General features: G+C 37.3%; 1 protein-coding gene across 3 annotated transcripts in view; it reads right to left on the bottom strand.

The window, feature by feature from the left end:
• The window catches only part of UXS1 (UDP-glucuronate decarboxylase 1), a 56641-nt gene that overhangs the window by 24199 nt on the left and 17582 nt on the right, over positions 1-14860 (bottom strand). For all 3 annotated transcript variants that reach the window (XM_042867329.1, XM_042867331.1, XM_042867330.1), the window contains exons 5-8: positions 11740-11800; positions 6741-6921; positions 1915-2019; positions 615-674 (exon numbers count right to left, since the gene is read on the bottom strand). In XM_042867329.1, coding sequence (XP_042723263.1) covers positions 615-674; positions 1915-2019; positions 6741-6921; positions 11740-11800 — 407 coding nt within the window. The remainder of the gene's footprint in view (positions 1-614; positions 675-1914; positions 2020-6740; positions 6922-11739; positions 11801-14860) is intronic.

Genomic DNA, 14860 nt, shown 5'->3' with positions numbered 1-14860 from the left:
AATACATTTATTACATATCCTCATGTTGCTACCGATCTGTGCTGCCTTTTCCTTTTTAAATGGGTTTGAAGTTTGCATATATTACCATGGAACTTTCAAATGGTACAGGCTAACGAAAAAAACTTTGATAATTCTAATCAACTCCTTCCAGTTCTTAATGCTGCTCAAAGACATGATTATGGATGAATTAATGCCATACAAGAGTCACAGAGCAATGAAAAAAAAAAAAAAAGCAGAGTTTTTACATGATTAGAAAAGCTGGCAGGAGTTTTACACAAGTACCAAAAGGTTCTGCAACCTGGATGATCAGCACAGTTGGCCTTCTTTCTGACAGATGCAGCTCTATGAAGCACTTGTAAACTCCCTACACAACACTGCTTTTGAAAAAAAGTCATAAAAAAAAAAAAGACAAAGGAAACTTACAAACAGCAGTCCGACTCTTCTTCCGCCATTGTGATTAGAAACTTAAAGCAATTGCTAATTCATCTTTTATTGATAAGTACATCTGAAGAAGAAATCAAGCTAAGATAGTGACAAATACCTACTGTTCATCTAAAGGCATGTAAATACCCTTTAGTATTTACATCTCAAGAGTTCTAAACATTTACTCTTACCTCCATACACCTCTGATGTAGAGGCCAACAGCAGTCGTGCTCCAACACGCTTGGCTAATCCTAAATTTTGGGAAACAGTGAAAGAACATACTTGAGGAAGCACAAGAAGCTTTCAGTGACACTAACTGCTTTAACGCGATTCTGGTCTGTGCTATGTTGATAGCAAATTCAATTTCTCTTACTAGATAAATCTAGCTGTAAGTTGTGTCTGTAGCTCTTAATCTCAAGCTAGGAGACTTGAGAAACAGCAGAACAACATCTACACGTGTGATGTCCTTAGTCCTGGGACTAAAAGTTAAACTGAACTAAGACCAAGTAACGTAATATATCACACCTAAGTAAAGATCAAGAAAGCATAAATCATTCCAGATACTAAGTGAGAATTGAAACAATACACTGTAGTATAGCTAATGAGACAGAAAGCTAGATTACATAAACAAACTTGTACAGAACAACACGTTATAGGACAAAAACATTTTCTTCCTACTATTTGTAGTTACTGCCCTGTTAAAACAGTCTGAATGATGGCACCCAACTTGAGATTACTCTGCTCATCATTTCAACGATCTTATGGGTTGCAAGTTAACATGGCCACTCAAAGAAATCACTCATCCATGCTGTACAAATGTCTGATATCATACTGCATCTAAATCACATAATTCTCTCCACTGAACTCACTTGCATACTAAATAAGAGATGGAATAGAGTCCAGCAGCTTTTTTTTCTCTCTCATTCTTAGTCAGGATCTCTGACAGCTAGTACAAGTTGCAGCATATGCCAAACGGATTAAAGATGAGAGGAAAAAGTAGTAAAGGCTTAAAACCTTCTTTTTTTTTTTTTCCCAGCACCAGAACCAACAGAAAAAACTGCAAATTTTGCCTTGCAATTATCTAGTAAAAAGCTAGATATTAAATGTCCTTTCAGCACTTCTGCCAGCCAAGGCACACATGAGATGGATCTTGATGTTTGGGGTTTACAGAGCTAGTGCAGTTTCACATAGTTCAGGCTCTTAGCTGTTTGTGTGATTTCTGTAATCACTGCACAGGTATTACTCCATAGCTGAGTTACATGGAAGTTCTGTTGCTTTGCTAGCTGAGCTTCCATGTTGTCAGAGCTCACCTGCAGGTACAGTTAAGGGAAAAGTATAACAACTTCTCTAAGACAGAAAAAAACACCCACTGTTCTTAAAGAAGCAACTTCTTTAGTGCTTTTGACTGGTGCGCTCCATCCTCCCCCTACCAACTCTGTCTAAATCATATTACAATGTAACACTGTTAAGAAGAAAAAGATTTCTACTTACCCAGCATGTTTAATGTCCCAATAGTGTTGGTCTTTAATGTTTTTATAGGATTATACATGTAATTTGGAGGTGAAGCAGGAGATGCTAGATGATAGATCTGGTCCACTACAGAAAGCCAGAGAAGGGAGGAAAGGAAGCATTAATATTTTCCCATATTATATATGGAAAGAGAAAGTGCAAGAGTTGAAAAACAATTATTCTTCCTGCATTTCCTAACACTGGAGCTCACATGCTATACATCATGTGTTTGCAAACCTGTTGTAAGCCACAGCAAGACATGCTTTTCAGTAACACAAAATTACATCAATATCATACATCAACAATGTTAACACATATCTGTTACCAGGTGGAGATTTTTCACTTAAAATAATGCCATTCCCAACAGATATTCCTCAAGCTATGGAATCTATTTTACCTTCACACTGAATATTATTTACAATCAATGAAGGTATACTGATGTCTAGTCTAATTCAAAGTAAGATGGCTTGCATACCAGCAAGAGATTGTACAGGTAATAATGCTAGTCCCAATCTTAACTAATTTAAATTGCTGCATTTCTGTCACTGAAGCTTGTAGAAACACAAAGATTCAAACTACTGTCAAGAAATGCACATTCTACACAACAGCAAAAATAGAGCCTAGTGTAACTAAGCTAGACTGTTATACCTTGTGTTGTGAGTAAAAGCTATAACAAAAACCAGGACTCTTATTTCAGCAGATTTTATGTTCAAAGCTCTATATAACTAATTGGGAATTTATCTCTCCACCTTTCTCAGCCTCTGTTTATTTCTACCTTAAGCTAAATGAATTCTACTTTGCTGTCTCCTTATCCGGTAGTCACGTTTATTCATTTATTTCCAAATACTTATCCACATAATAATAAAGGAGATTATTTCAAAAACAAGCATGGCAATCTTCCCCATCGAGGTACTTCAAAAGACAGATACAGATATCATAAATGGAATCTGATACAAAGAAGCAAGCACACCAGACATCAGCTCAAATTTGGCTTTGTAACAGGCCATCAAAAAAGTCAGTATATATTCACCGATGAATTTCAGAAAGAACAGCTCACTCTAAAAAATTTAAAGTATATAAAAAAATAACCTTAATAAGCTAACCTTAATAAGAGCAACAGAATCACTCAAACATGAAAGCTGAAAGAATCCCAAGATACTGGTTGATATAAACATAACATAAGTAATGACAGAAGTCTAAGGCAAATCCTAACCATGAGACCAGCTTCAGCATGTCAGAGTTGCAAATATCATCATATGAAATAAGAATCCAAGGTTGGAGACACTACCAGAGGATGTAAAGATGGTGGGTAGAAAAGTTAATTATAATATAAAACAGTACAACAAAAGCTGGATTATTTGTTAGAAGCAAGATCCAATGCTCAACAAACCCCAAACAGCAAGCCCTTCGTAATATAACAACTGTAAGTACAAAAGCGTCTTTGACTTCTATGTAACATGAATCACAGTGCGTGCAGTTGTTAATAACTAGAATAGCAATGTCCAGTTGCCTACAAAACATCAAAGCAGGCCAGAGAGCCGAAGGAATACCCCTGATGAATAAATTACTGTCTAGACCTATGCTGTCAGAGGAGAAGTGAACACATTCCTGCCTCTCTATCTTCACCCATAATCTTTTGGCAATTTTTAAAAAAAACACATGCTGAATTTTCAATATACAGCCACTCTTAAATGAACAATTCCCATAAAGGCTCAAGGCTATTCAGATGAGCAGTGCTAAAATCCGCCTTTCTTTGCATCAAGATACAGTCAGGCACAAGATTATCCAAATGGCCATCTGACTGCTAGCCACAAACAAATGCAAATAAAATACAAAACCACTAAGATTCCTCAGAATTGTACAACCTTTTTTTTTTTTTTCTTTCATAAGAAGTGCTCAAACAGAAAAAGTACAGAGGGAGAGAAAACCTCTTGTACCTAGCTTGGCTACAAACACCGTATTCTCTAACACAGACAAAGCTGGCAGTTACGAAGGCCAGCAGGCAACTTAAGGTTTTCCTCAAACCACAGTAGTCAGTGCTTCTTTTCAGAGGATTAACTGTTCAACCATCTGATATATTCTGCTACAGGAGGACAGGAACAAACGCACCTTGCAAACAACCTCCACTTGTTTGTTTTTTTTTTGTAAGATAAAGCAACAGGTTGCCCAAGGAGGCTGTGGATGCCCCATCCCTGGAGGCATTCAAGGCCAGGCTGGATGTGGCTCTGGGCAGCCTGGTCTGGTGGTTGGTGACCCTGCACATAGCAGGGGGTTGGAACTAGATGATCATTGTGGTCCTTTTCAACCCAGGCCATTCTATGATTCTAAGGCACTCATTTTCAAGTTACTATGTAAACTGAGTACATTATTTGTGCCCTTTATACATTTAATCCAAAACTTCATTTGGTAGTTTTAAACACAACTCTACTGCCAAGAAGTGGGATAGGTCACAGTAACATTAGCTTAAGCATTCATTCTCTTCTGTTCTCCAAACTGTATCTATGAACCTTCATACTAAAGTTTATAGAAACATGAGCCAAAGTGCTCTCAAGTAAACAACTTGATGAGGTTGTAATGTTAAAGAATGTAAAGAATCAGAGGTAGGAAGTCAAACAAAGGTGAATTTCTATATATTTTTTTTTCCTCCAGACAACACAAAATAATAAAGAGATTCTTTCATCTATACTTCACCCTTTAGAAAGTTATTTTGTTGGACTAGAAAAACCCACATCTATTAGTGGTTTAAACCTTTACATAAAAAAAATCCCAGGTAATTTAAGAACATACAACTCAAATACAATAAAAAAAGTTCATAGAAATTTTATTTTCAGATTTTCTATTTCTTACCCTTCAAGTACTTTCATTCCATTAAGAAATTCAGTACCTCTGCTTTTCTCCTTGAAAAAGCACAAATGAAAGCTAAGTGTCCCTGTGCAATTTCTGCTGATATCTTCCCTAAACGCTATAGCAACAGAAATTCTACTGCATAAAGTCACTCAGCACTGCAGTAAACATCCACAGGGCTAAGAAATGAAACTTGTATTTTGACCACATTACTGTCTCTGGACAATTCAGATCAAGTTAATGACTCACACGAGGTAGACTGTATTTATGACTCACTATGAAGTTAAAAAAAGTTCCATTTTCAATTTCCATTTTCAAATGAAAAGGACTAACTGGGACTAAATTAAGAGCTATGGATCCAAGCCAGAAGGAAAAAAACAACTTTTTAATCTATTACAATAGCTCCCTACCCATCCTCCTCTCACCATTTTTGTTTTTTTTTTCCCTCCCCACTTTTCCTTCCTGGACACAAAAATCTTCATCGTGTTTTTAAACTTTAACAAAACTTTACCATGTTACCATACTGTGTATTTTATTTTATTCTTAATACTTAGTCAATTTTGTTTTAATATTTACCCACATCAGCTTACATTTATGTTGTTGGAGTAAGAGAAGAAATTCAATAAGCTACACGCTGAAAGACATTACAACTTGCTATCATCGGACAATAGAGGACTGGTATCTTAATTATACAGAACATGGGACAGGTAGCAAAAGGATAACAGAATTCCCTTTCTTTTTTTGTGCCTGATGATTGGGAAACTGCTGCTAATTCTCTGAAAAGTTCTTAAGTGTCAGTAAGAACAAAAGTAATGGAGGAAAGATTAGGAAAGCTGACAAACCAATGTAGCTGTGGTATAAGCTACTACCACCTGGAGCCAATTAGTAAGATCTTGGTCCTATTATCCTGTCAGCAAAAACACAAATTTCAAGTAAAGTAATGGACAGTAACTGAACCAATGCATTATCAGAACAGAGAAGGAACACATTTCCAAAACTGTTTCAGCAGCACTGTCAGGAATTCATCACAAGCAATAGCACAGGAGATGCAATTACTATAGATTTTTCCTGTGAAATTTGGCCCATGAGAATACACTTGAGTAATAACTGAAAAAAATACAGCCTCAGATTCACTTTTTTTTTTTTTAATTTGAAACAAAAACTAGATTGCCAGAAATACATAAGAAATATAAGAAATAGAGCAAAATCACCAAAACTCCAGCATAATTAGATTAACTTTTTCACTGATTCATTATACACTGATATATTCCCAAAGCCTATATATGCCTAAGTATTTTTAAAATAGCTGTCTTACAAGCTGGCATAACAGTCTGATGCTTTATGATAGTTCAGAGGATCAGTTACTCCTACATCTTTGAAGTGAAATGTTTTTTGCTTTGTTGTTGTTGGAATTTTGTGCTGACATTTTCCTAATCTGTGGGCAGAGGAATGCTCATACCTAAACCAGGCACACTGTTTTCCATTGAAAAATATGTAAGGTAACAGAAAAAGCAAGTTGACTTGCACTACGAAAGTGCTTACATTCCTCTGCAGGAGGTACACAATCCACAGTACCAACACCCTTACATTAAGCTTCTCAAATCAAGATGCAGATTCTGTGTATGTGAGCACGTGCATGCACAAATGAATATGAAACAACAGATGGACAGACTGATCTTTCGCCAACCTGCCTTCTCACAAGATCAGTCATGTGAAGGAAATATTAAACATTTCCTTCTCCCACCCAATCAGAAAGGATGAACATTCTGATTGAAAAGAACTGATTTCAAAGACAAGAGTTATTCAGCGCTCAGCCCACACTGCTCATAGAATTTAGAACAATAAACCAAGTATACAGGTAATAGATCAATCCAGAAGTCAGCACATAGATTTCATTTCTTTACAAACATGCTTATCAACATAAAGCACAGTCAAGTGCAGATACCAAGGTAGTGGCTACTCACCTTCAATGTACAGGGGCTCAACGACATCGTGATTTATCAGTTCGAAGTTCTCATGACCAATCCAGTGCTCCACATTTCTTTTCCTGCCCGTAAAGAAGTTGTCCACAACTGTAACCTCATGGCCATCCATCATTAGTTTGTCAGTAAGATGAGAACCCACAAACCCTGCTCCTCCAGTTATCTGCGTTAGGACAGTTGGTATAAATTTCTTTTTCTTTTTACAGAAACACCAGACAAAGTCTACAAGCATGAAAACAGAAGAACAGTAGCTTTCAGATCCTTGCTTACCCCAGGGGAAACAACTCCATTTCCATGTTCAGTTTTTTTACCCAGTATTTAGGGTATCTAAAATTTGAGAGACATATGCTTCATCACTTCCAACCTGAAAGTTCAGCTAAGCACTCAAGTCAGCAAAAACTCTTAGATTAGATTATCTTCCTTTCCTCTTTTTTTTTTTTTTTTCCCTACAAATTGGATTGTGCCCTTTTGTCATAGCAAGATCTAAAATACACCCAGAAAAAGAATTCCCTGCGATCTCCATTACTGAGAGGAAAAAAAAGATGACAGAAGTTCACATTATTTTTGTTATAATACCAGAAATATTAAATCCAGCTTCTGTCTGGATTAAATGGAAAACACATTGGGTGTCCTAAGCACTACAAATTATTTCACAGTGCAGAGGTGAAAGGCCTCTCATCTGAAATAGCTGCCAAAATCATCCTATCATTCTGTTCTCAGCCTCACACATCAGTAGCTCCAACAAGCAGAAGTAAATCATTTAAAATCTTCTGCTCTTCTTCCATGATAGAGGGAAAAGAAATCAAGGAAGCAATTTGTTTTTCCCCTTTGTGCACTTAAATTTGTAAGAGCGAACAACATTGAAGAAAAACAAACCATTAACAAAGTGTTCAAGCAGTCAGTATTACACGTAGTAGTACTGCAAGTTGTGTCATCCACACAAATATGGAAGCAATTACTTCGTCTGCCCTTTCAAGAACACATACAGGTAATAAAAACTCTGAAGGAACAAAGGTAAAAGGCCAGTGTGGCATATCAAGATACTCTGTATGACTGCATGATAAAATTCATTGTTTGGAAAAGTGATTCAGCTATTGATTTCCACTCTCCAGTTGCAGTGATAACTAACCAAATATAAGGACATGGTGAAGCTGTCAAACAGCAATCTAACACGTGGATGGAGTGCCGTGATGACAAAGCACTGTGTGTAGAAGGACGTAGACATCCAAAGTTCTTTCACTTTGTGTTAATCAAAGCCTAAACCTTTATCCTGCCCCCTCCCTCCTGGAAAAAAAAAAAAAAAAACACAACAAAACCAACCAACCAACAGATGAGAATAATTTTTCTGATTTTAAAATCAGGAAAGAAATAAAGCTAACAAACTAAAAAGAAAAGATACTGACATTGGCTTTCTTCTGTAAAATGCAGCTTTCTTTCAGTGCCACAGGTATTATAAGTACCAAGTTAATAAAGATTTTGTTGGTCTACTTGGTATTCTTTTGCATTTGTCAGTGCTTCCCTGCATGAGATTTGGATATGTGACTCAGTTCCTTGACAAATACAAAGGAGAAACAGGATTTAGGAGTAGCCCTCCTAAAGTAAAAGAAAGCAATGATCTTGGGGCTCCCACTATCCCATAAGAGACAGCAAAATGCTAAGAGCAAGGAAAGAAGAGCAATAACTGAGGGAGAACAGCCATTTGCCAGGTATCACCACCTACCAAACTAAAAATGAACACACAGAAAATCTATTGCCATAAGCTTATCCTGACTTGCAATTCCACAACTGGCAGCCTTGTTGCAAGTTCTAAGGAGTTTGTCTTTTTGTGGTGATCAGGACCAACATTTCCTGTAGAGGATATGAATCTAAATCAAAAGAAACGAGGTCAGAAGGTCTCTACTCTGTGAGGGTGAAACCTCACTTGAAGTACTGCATCCTGATGGGGACTACAAGACAGATGTGGACCTGTTGGAGTGTGTCCAGAAGAGGGTCACAAAAATGATTCAAAAGATGTAACGCCTCTCCTGTGAGGACAGGCTGAGAGAGCTGGGGCTGTTCAGCCTGGAAAAGAGAAGACTCCAGGAACACCTGACAGAGGCCTTTCAGTATCTAACAGGGAGCTATAGAAAAAAAGGAACAGATCCTTTAGCCGGAGAGATTTAGGTTAGACACAAGAAAAAGTCTTTTACAGTGAGGTTGGTGAGGTTGCCCAGACTGGTGGTGGATGCTCCGTCCCTGGAGACTTTAAAGGCCAAGATGAACCAGGCTCCTAGCAACCTGATCTAGCTGTGGATACCCATTCATTGCAAATGAGTTGGACTAAATGATTTTTAAAGGTGTCTTCCAACTCCGAAGATTCTGTAATTCTATTCCTTTAACTAAGGTCTAGGAAAATTCCCTCCCACTATTTTTACTTCCAGGTTTCTAGAAAAGACGAATTCAATACTTGCAATCTATCTAGTGCAGCAAAGCATCAAAAGCTAAATTCTTTCACCATCTCCTAACCAAAGCAAGCACCCTTTCACATTAAATGTAAGCAAAAGGAAAAAAAAGGAGTGAAAAAAAAAGCACAAGCCAATTTTCCTAGAAAAGAAGTTCCAAGTACTTGAACTCTAGTTTTATCATAGAACTGTATTAGCTTTATTAACACATAATTTCCATAGGTATTAGATAATGAACTACCTGGAAAAGGAGCTGAATTTCCCCTGGAAAAGTAAAGAACTGTATAAATTACTTATCATTACTTGAGGCTATGTTAAAAAAAGAAAAGATAATCTTTCATTGGAGCTCTCTGTATAACCTTCCTGTAATCACTTACAAAAGCAAGGTTAATATACTTCATTTCTAAATATGACTTCCTGCAAATCACAGTGACATATTAATCTCCAGAATCATATACTGTACATGAATCATTTCCATATCAGAACTGAAGCATTAGCACCTGGGACTTAAATAGACATTCTTTAGTAAGACCTCATTAAAAAAGTATGTACTTAATTATTTAAAAGTGCCAATATGCCTTGTAACTTCAGCATCTTCTGAAAAGCACAAATATTACTACATTTTCTGTAATAGAGGCACTTAAATACTTGCCTATTTACTAGACAGGTTCATTTCTGTTGACTGCAGTCAGATTCAAAACATCTAATATCCCATTTGGAAATTACATCAAATTATTCTGTGCTTCTACTGGTCTAAAATATTGAATTTATAAAGAAATAAAAAAACACCAAAAACACACAGAAGAACACACAGCAGACTGAGCTTGCATCAGCCCTTTCATCCATAATACTGCACAATTCCTCCTCTGGTATAAGATAGCCTGTGGCTGGTCACTTCAGAGGACTGAGCAAATTAGATAAAACACACACCACAGGATGAAGTTTAATGGACTGAAGCTCTTTTGAATCAAAGTCCCAGAGCACCTCATCTTAGCTGAGACACCAAGCCTACTAGAAATTATTCACAGATACACAGTATTAGCAAAGGACTGCTAGAAATGTTGTCTGGTCATGCCAGTGTTGCAGGTATCTCCAGGTTGCAGTCGGACTTTGTGGTCAGGGAAAAAATCAGAATTTAGAATAGTATAGGGAAGTCAGCAAAATATGTAGCAAGTCATCTACCAAGCTTCATTTGGCTTGCCAATTCTTGTTGTTTACTCCTGACAAAATTCAAAGTTTACACAAGTTCTCCATATGCTGACTTTCAACTAGTCAGAAGAACATTTTTACTACACGATAACAGCAAGTTTCTAAATAAAACTGCCCACTTGAGCTTGCAATTTACTTTGAAGTAGTTCCCAAATGCAATATAGAAGAAATGAGTATATCTCATGACTGTGACTATGACTCATTCGCGCTTTTTGGCAGCTTTCCCTGTAGGAATTTGATCTCTACAATATGCAGACACCAAAAATTAATTTATCTCCAGGTCAGCAGAAACACTCTCTTTCCAACACCTTTATTCTCCATCCAGTACCTTCAAGTGCTGAAGTTTAAAACTCAGTATTAAGAGCTCCTAACCTATTTTTCACACAGAGGGTAGGTGCGTGACACACTGGAACAGGTTGCCCAAGGAGGCTGTGGATGCCCCATCCCTGGAGGCATTCAAAGCCAGGCTGGATGTGGCTCTGGGCAGCCTGGTCTGGTGGTTGGTGACCCTGCACATAGCAGGGGGTTGGAACTAGATGATCATTGTGGTCCTTTTCAACCCAGGCCATTCTGAGTCTATGATTCTATTATCAGCATACATTGATACTTTTCTTGTAAAGACCTACTCACTTATTCTAAAAGAACCTTACGGTGACATTGTTACAGTTGCAGATATGAGCAACTAAGGACTTTTCAGAGTAAGGCTCTATGCTACTTTCCTCACTGTCCATCTCAATTTCAACAAAGAAACAGCCTACAAATCTACCTCCCTCAAGTTGTCACAAATGAAATTAAACGAAACTAATGAAATTTGAATTTCCTTGTCCTGACTTAAACTTCCTTCCTTTTCCACCCTTGAACATTTGTGATGCTGCAAAATAACAAACAGATAAAATAACAAGGAAATGAACACTCCTCCAGTTAAACTACGCCTCCTTAACAGCACTGCAGACTTCCAGCTTTACAACTAGTTTTTGTCCAATCCAGAACACAGCCTTTCTTCCATGACATGAGAAATAAGTTTCCCAGTCTACAAGCTTAACACATCTGAGAACACAAAGATCATTTAAGAATGCAAGTCTATGATGTTAGAAGCAGAGTACAGTGGGTTAATCAACAAGTCAAACCTCCAAACTAGAGCCCAAGTCTAATACCCATTCACTGTGTTTGAGCACATCAGAGTGGGTAAGTGAAGCAAAAAACTCCGTGCACATACGATAACAAAAGTAACTTACTTTACTCCTGTTCATAACTTTAATCATGTACGTAAACTGATCACATCACTGAACTCTTAGTTCCCAAGCACAACCCCCGAGTAAATACAAACTTACCAGGATTCTTTTACGGTCCTTTTCTGATAAAAATTTCACTGGTGGGTATTTCTGGGTAAAACTAAAGAACATTCCAAAACAAAGAAGAAAAAATACGTAAGTTGGAGCTTTGCTTCTTCTTCCAGACAGTTGTCTTTGAAAAAGAAAATATTATTCTAACAACCTCCAATTTTTGAAGTTCTAAGGTTATGTTCACTCCATTTTCCTAAAGAATCTAGACCAACATTTGAAATTACCTGCACTTTGTCAAAGCACTGTGAAAAATATAACATCTGGTCTGCAAGAAGCACATCAAACTTTTGCTTAACTGATTTTCTATTGTGATTCACTCAGCTTCTAACAGTTGAAACTTTAAAAAGCAAGCAATCTATTAAAATGTTCTGAACAACAACAACAAAAAAACTTCTGTTAACTTAGCACACTGACCTCAAACAACTACACTTAAAGTTTCAACATAATCAGTACCACGCTTACAAGCAGAACACTGAAGAAACTCTTCACGATGCTTCAACTTAAAGAAAAAAAAACAAACAAAAAATACTCAATTTTACTAGTCTGAAAGCTAATCTTAAATTTCTTCTCGAGAACTGGCTACATTGTCACTATTCTGATGGTCTGCAAGCCATTTGCACTTTAATCTTTTTGAGTCTTTTTTTTTTTTTTTTTTTCCAAAAGAATTCAATCAAAACTAAAATATCTTAAGAATGAAACTAACATTTGTATTTTTAGGTGCTCTCAATTTCAAAATTGATGCTCGGAACCACAAATGCTTACATGGATGTAAAATCATGCAACATTTTTCTTCACCCTCCCCATTGGCGGCACTCTGCATATGGCAAATTTCTCCAAATGAAGATGTGAATTATTATTTTTAAAGTAAGTAGCATTTTAGCCCTGGCAGTATTTCAAAGGTTGAAGTTACTCTTAGCTAAATATGAGAGTGGCCAGAACTGAAACTATGGTTACTCTTCTCCTCCAGGCAGTTCACATGCTAGAGATACAATTGGCTGTAGCAAGCAGAAAGCATTTTTCTCAGGAATTCACACTGAGATTACATTTTCTTTTACACACCTCTACAGACTCTCTACCTCTGATCCTGAATTGTCTCCTCTGGTTGTACCCCGCAGTACTGGCCCAACAGGAATTTTTCAGAGACAAAGCATACATACTTCTGCATTTACGACAAATTTTTCATCCTAGAGTAAAAGCCATTTTCATAGATAGGGGAAATATGGCAGCAGAATCTTCAAACATCACCCATACAGGAAGACTAAAATGAGAAGCTACCAACACCTGCCTTGTATTGCTACAGGGGTTGGTGACAGTAACTTTAATTCTTTGATTTAAGACCAAGCAATGAGGAATAGCAGTGCATAAGCACAATACAGACAAGCAGCCTTCCCATGAAAGAAGGGCAAATCCACTGATAAAAAAAGATACCTCTAAATTTTATGAAGTTATTTTTTAAAAGTGTCAAATAATTTGATATAAAAGTCAGACTCCTCCACTTTTAAGGTCAGGTTACGTTATGCTGGCATGAAGTGACATGGCTGCCAAAGGGATTTCCCAACATTCTTGCACCTTCTATTAGGCCAGCAATGGCTTGGGGGCAGCCTGCAGGAGTATGATGCCGACTGAAGAGAACACTCATCTTCTGGCAAGAACTCAAGCTTACCTTGACCTAATGCTTTGATGAATACACTAGCCTAGTAATGCTTTTTGCTGTGCAAATTATTAATAAAAACTTTCCAATTTTAGCTTATTAAACAGCCTTCTGTCACGAAACTAGCAATTCTTGACTTATCTGCTTCCCAAAAGCAAGAAGGTGGCTTGCTTACAGATTTTAATCCGCTAACAAAGTGAAACAAACAAACAAGACAAACACAACCAAATGACCAGTGAAATTACAGAATAAGTTTCTCAAGCAGGATCAGCCTTTAGGCTGATGAGTAATTACATACTGCCATTTTATATAGTTGCAACATTTAAAAATTATTAGCAGCAACATCTTACATGCAGTTGTGCCAACCGAAGTAAGCAGCTGCACTGTTCAACAAAACCTTAGAACAGTAAGTCTCTGTTTTGATATGAGCCCTAGCAGCTTAAAAGCCCATATTTTGTGAAAATGGAATTATATTTTCAGTTCTTACAGAGGTAAAATATATTTTGATTCTTTCTGCTCATTGCTAGACATTTGTAGCAAGAGCCATCAACGCACTGCACATGCAACTCAAAATGGAATGAGCTGCCTGATGGCTCCTGAGAAGTTCCAACTTCATGGTTATACCTAACAACTCAATGTCCATTTGGAAAAAATGTACTAATTGGAAAAAAAGATCAGACACTCCTACCACAATGGCAGAAGGAAATACCTGAACTACCAACAAGTGAAACTGAAGATATACTGGCTATCAGTTAAGGTTAAACAAGTCAATTAACAGATAGAGTACATCAAAAATTTAACCTGAACTCATTTCTTCATAATTTCACTATTATGATTGGTGTAGTAGTATCAAAAGTGACCCCTTCCATATTTTTGCTTTTGTTGTTGTTTGGTTGTTTGTTACGCCACAGAAGTAACAGGGAGAAGGGTCAACTGCTCACTGACAAGACAAAGCTCCAAACACTGTGGGTGTCAAGCATGCCTCTGACCAAGAGCAATGTCATTCTGCACCTTCACCAGGGGAACAGCACAAAACCACCAGTACATCACATGAAACTGTCCAGGCTTAGTGGCACTGCCTAGAAAAGGCTAGATTTAGCCCCTTGTAAGGCAGCATTCTCACCTAGGGAGGAAATGATGTTACAGAATAGACAAAACAGACAGAGATAAGGGAGTGAAACTCATATTACTTAAAAAAATAAAAATAAATAAATCCTGAGTTTAAGGTGCTCCTGGAACTACAGCACAGAAGTCCTCCACATTTAACATCTGTGGTTCACCAAAAAGCTCATTTGCTCTCCTCTGCTGTGTTATTTAGTTTTATTCAAGCAATCACATTCCCTCACAAGTCCTAAGGAAAATGAGTGTGTTGGGCCCATCCAATGCACGCATACAAAGATTCACAAGCAAATCACTGCAGCTTATCTGGACCATGGTAAATGATCACAAGTATGGGAA

The sequence above is a fragment of the Lagopus leucura genome, unplaced genomic scaffold (assembly GCF_019238085.1).
Source record: "Lagopus leucura isolate 7727_CA_CO unplaced genomic scaffold, USGS_WTPT01 Super-Scaffold_100001, whole genome shotgun sequence".
Lineage (NCBI taxonomy): Eukaryota > Metazoa > Chordata > Aves > Galliformes > Phasianidae > Lagopus > Lagopus leucura.
This window is presented reverse-complemented; position numbering and strand designations above follow the sequence as displayed.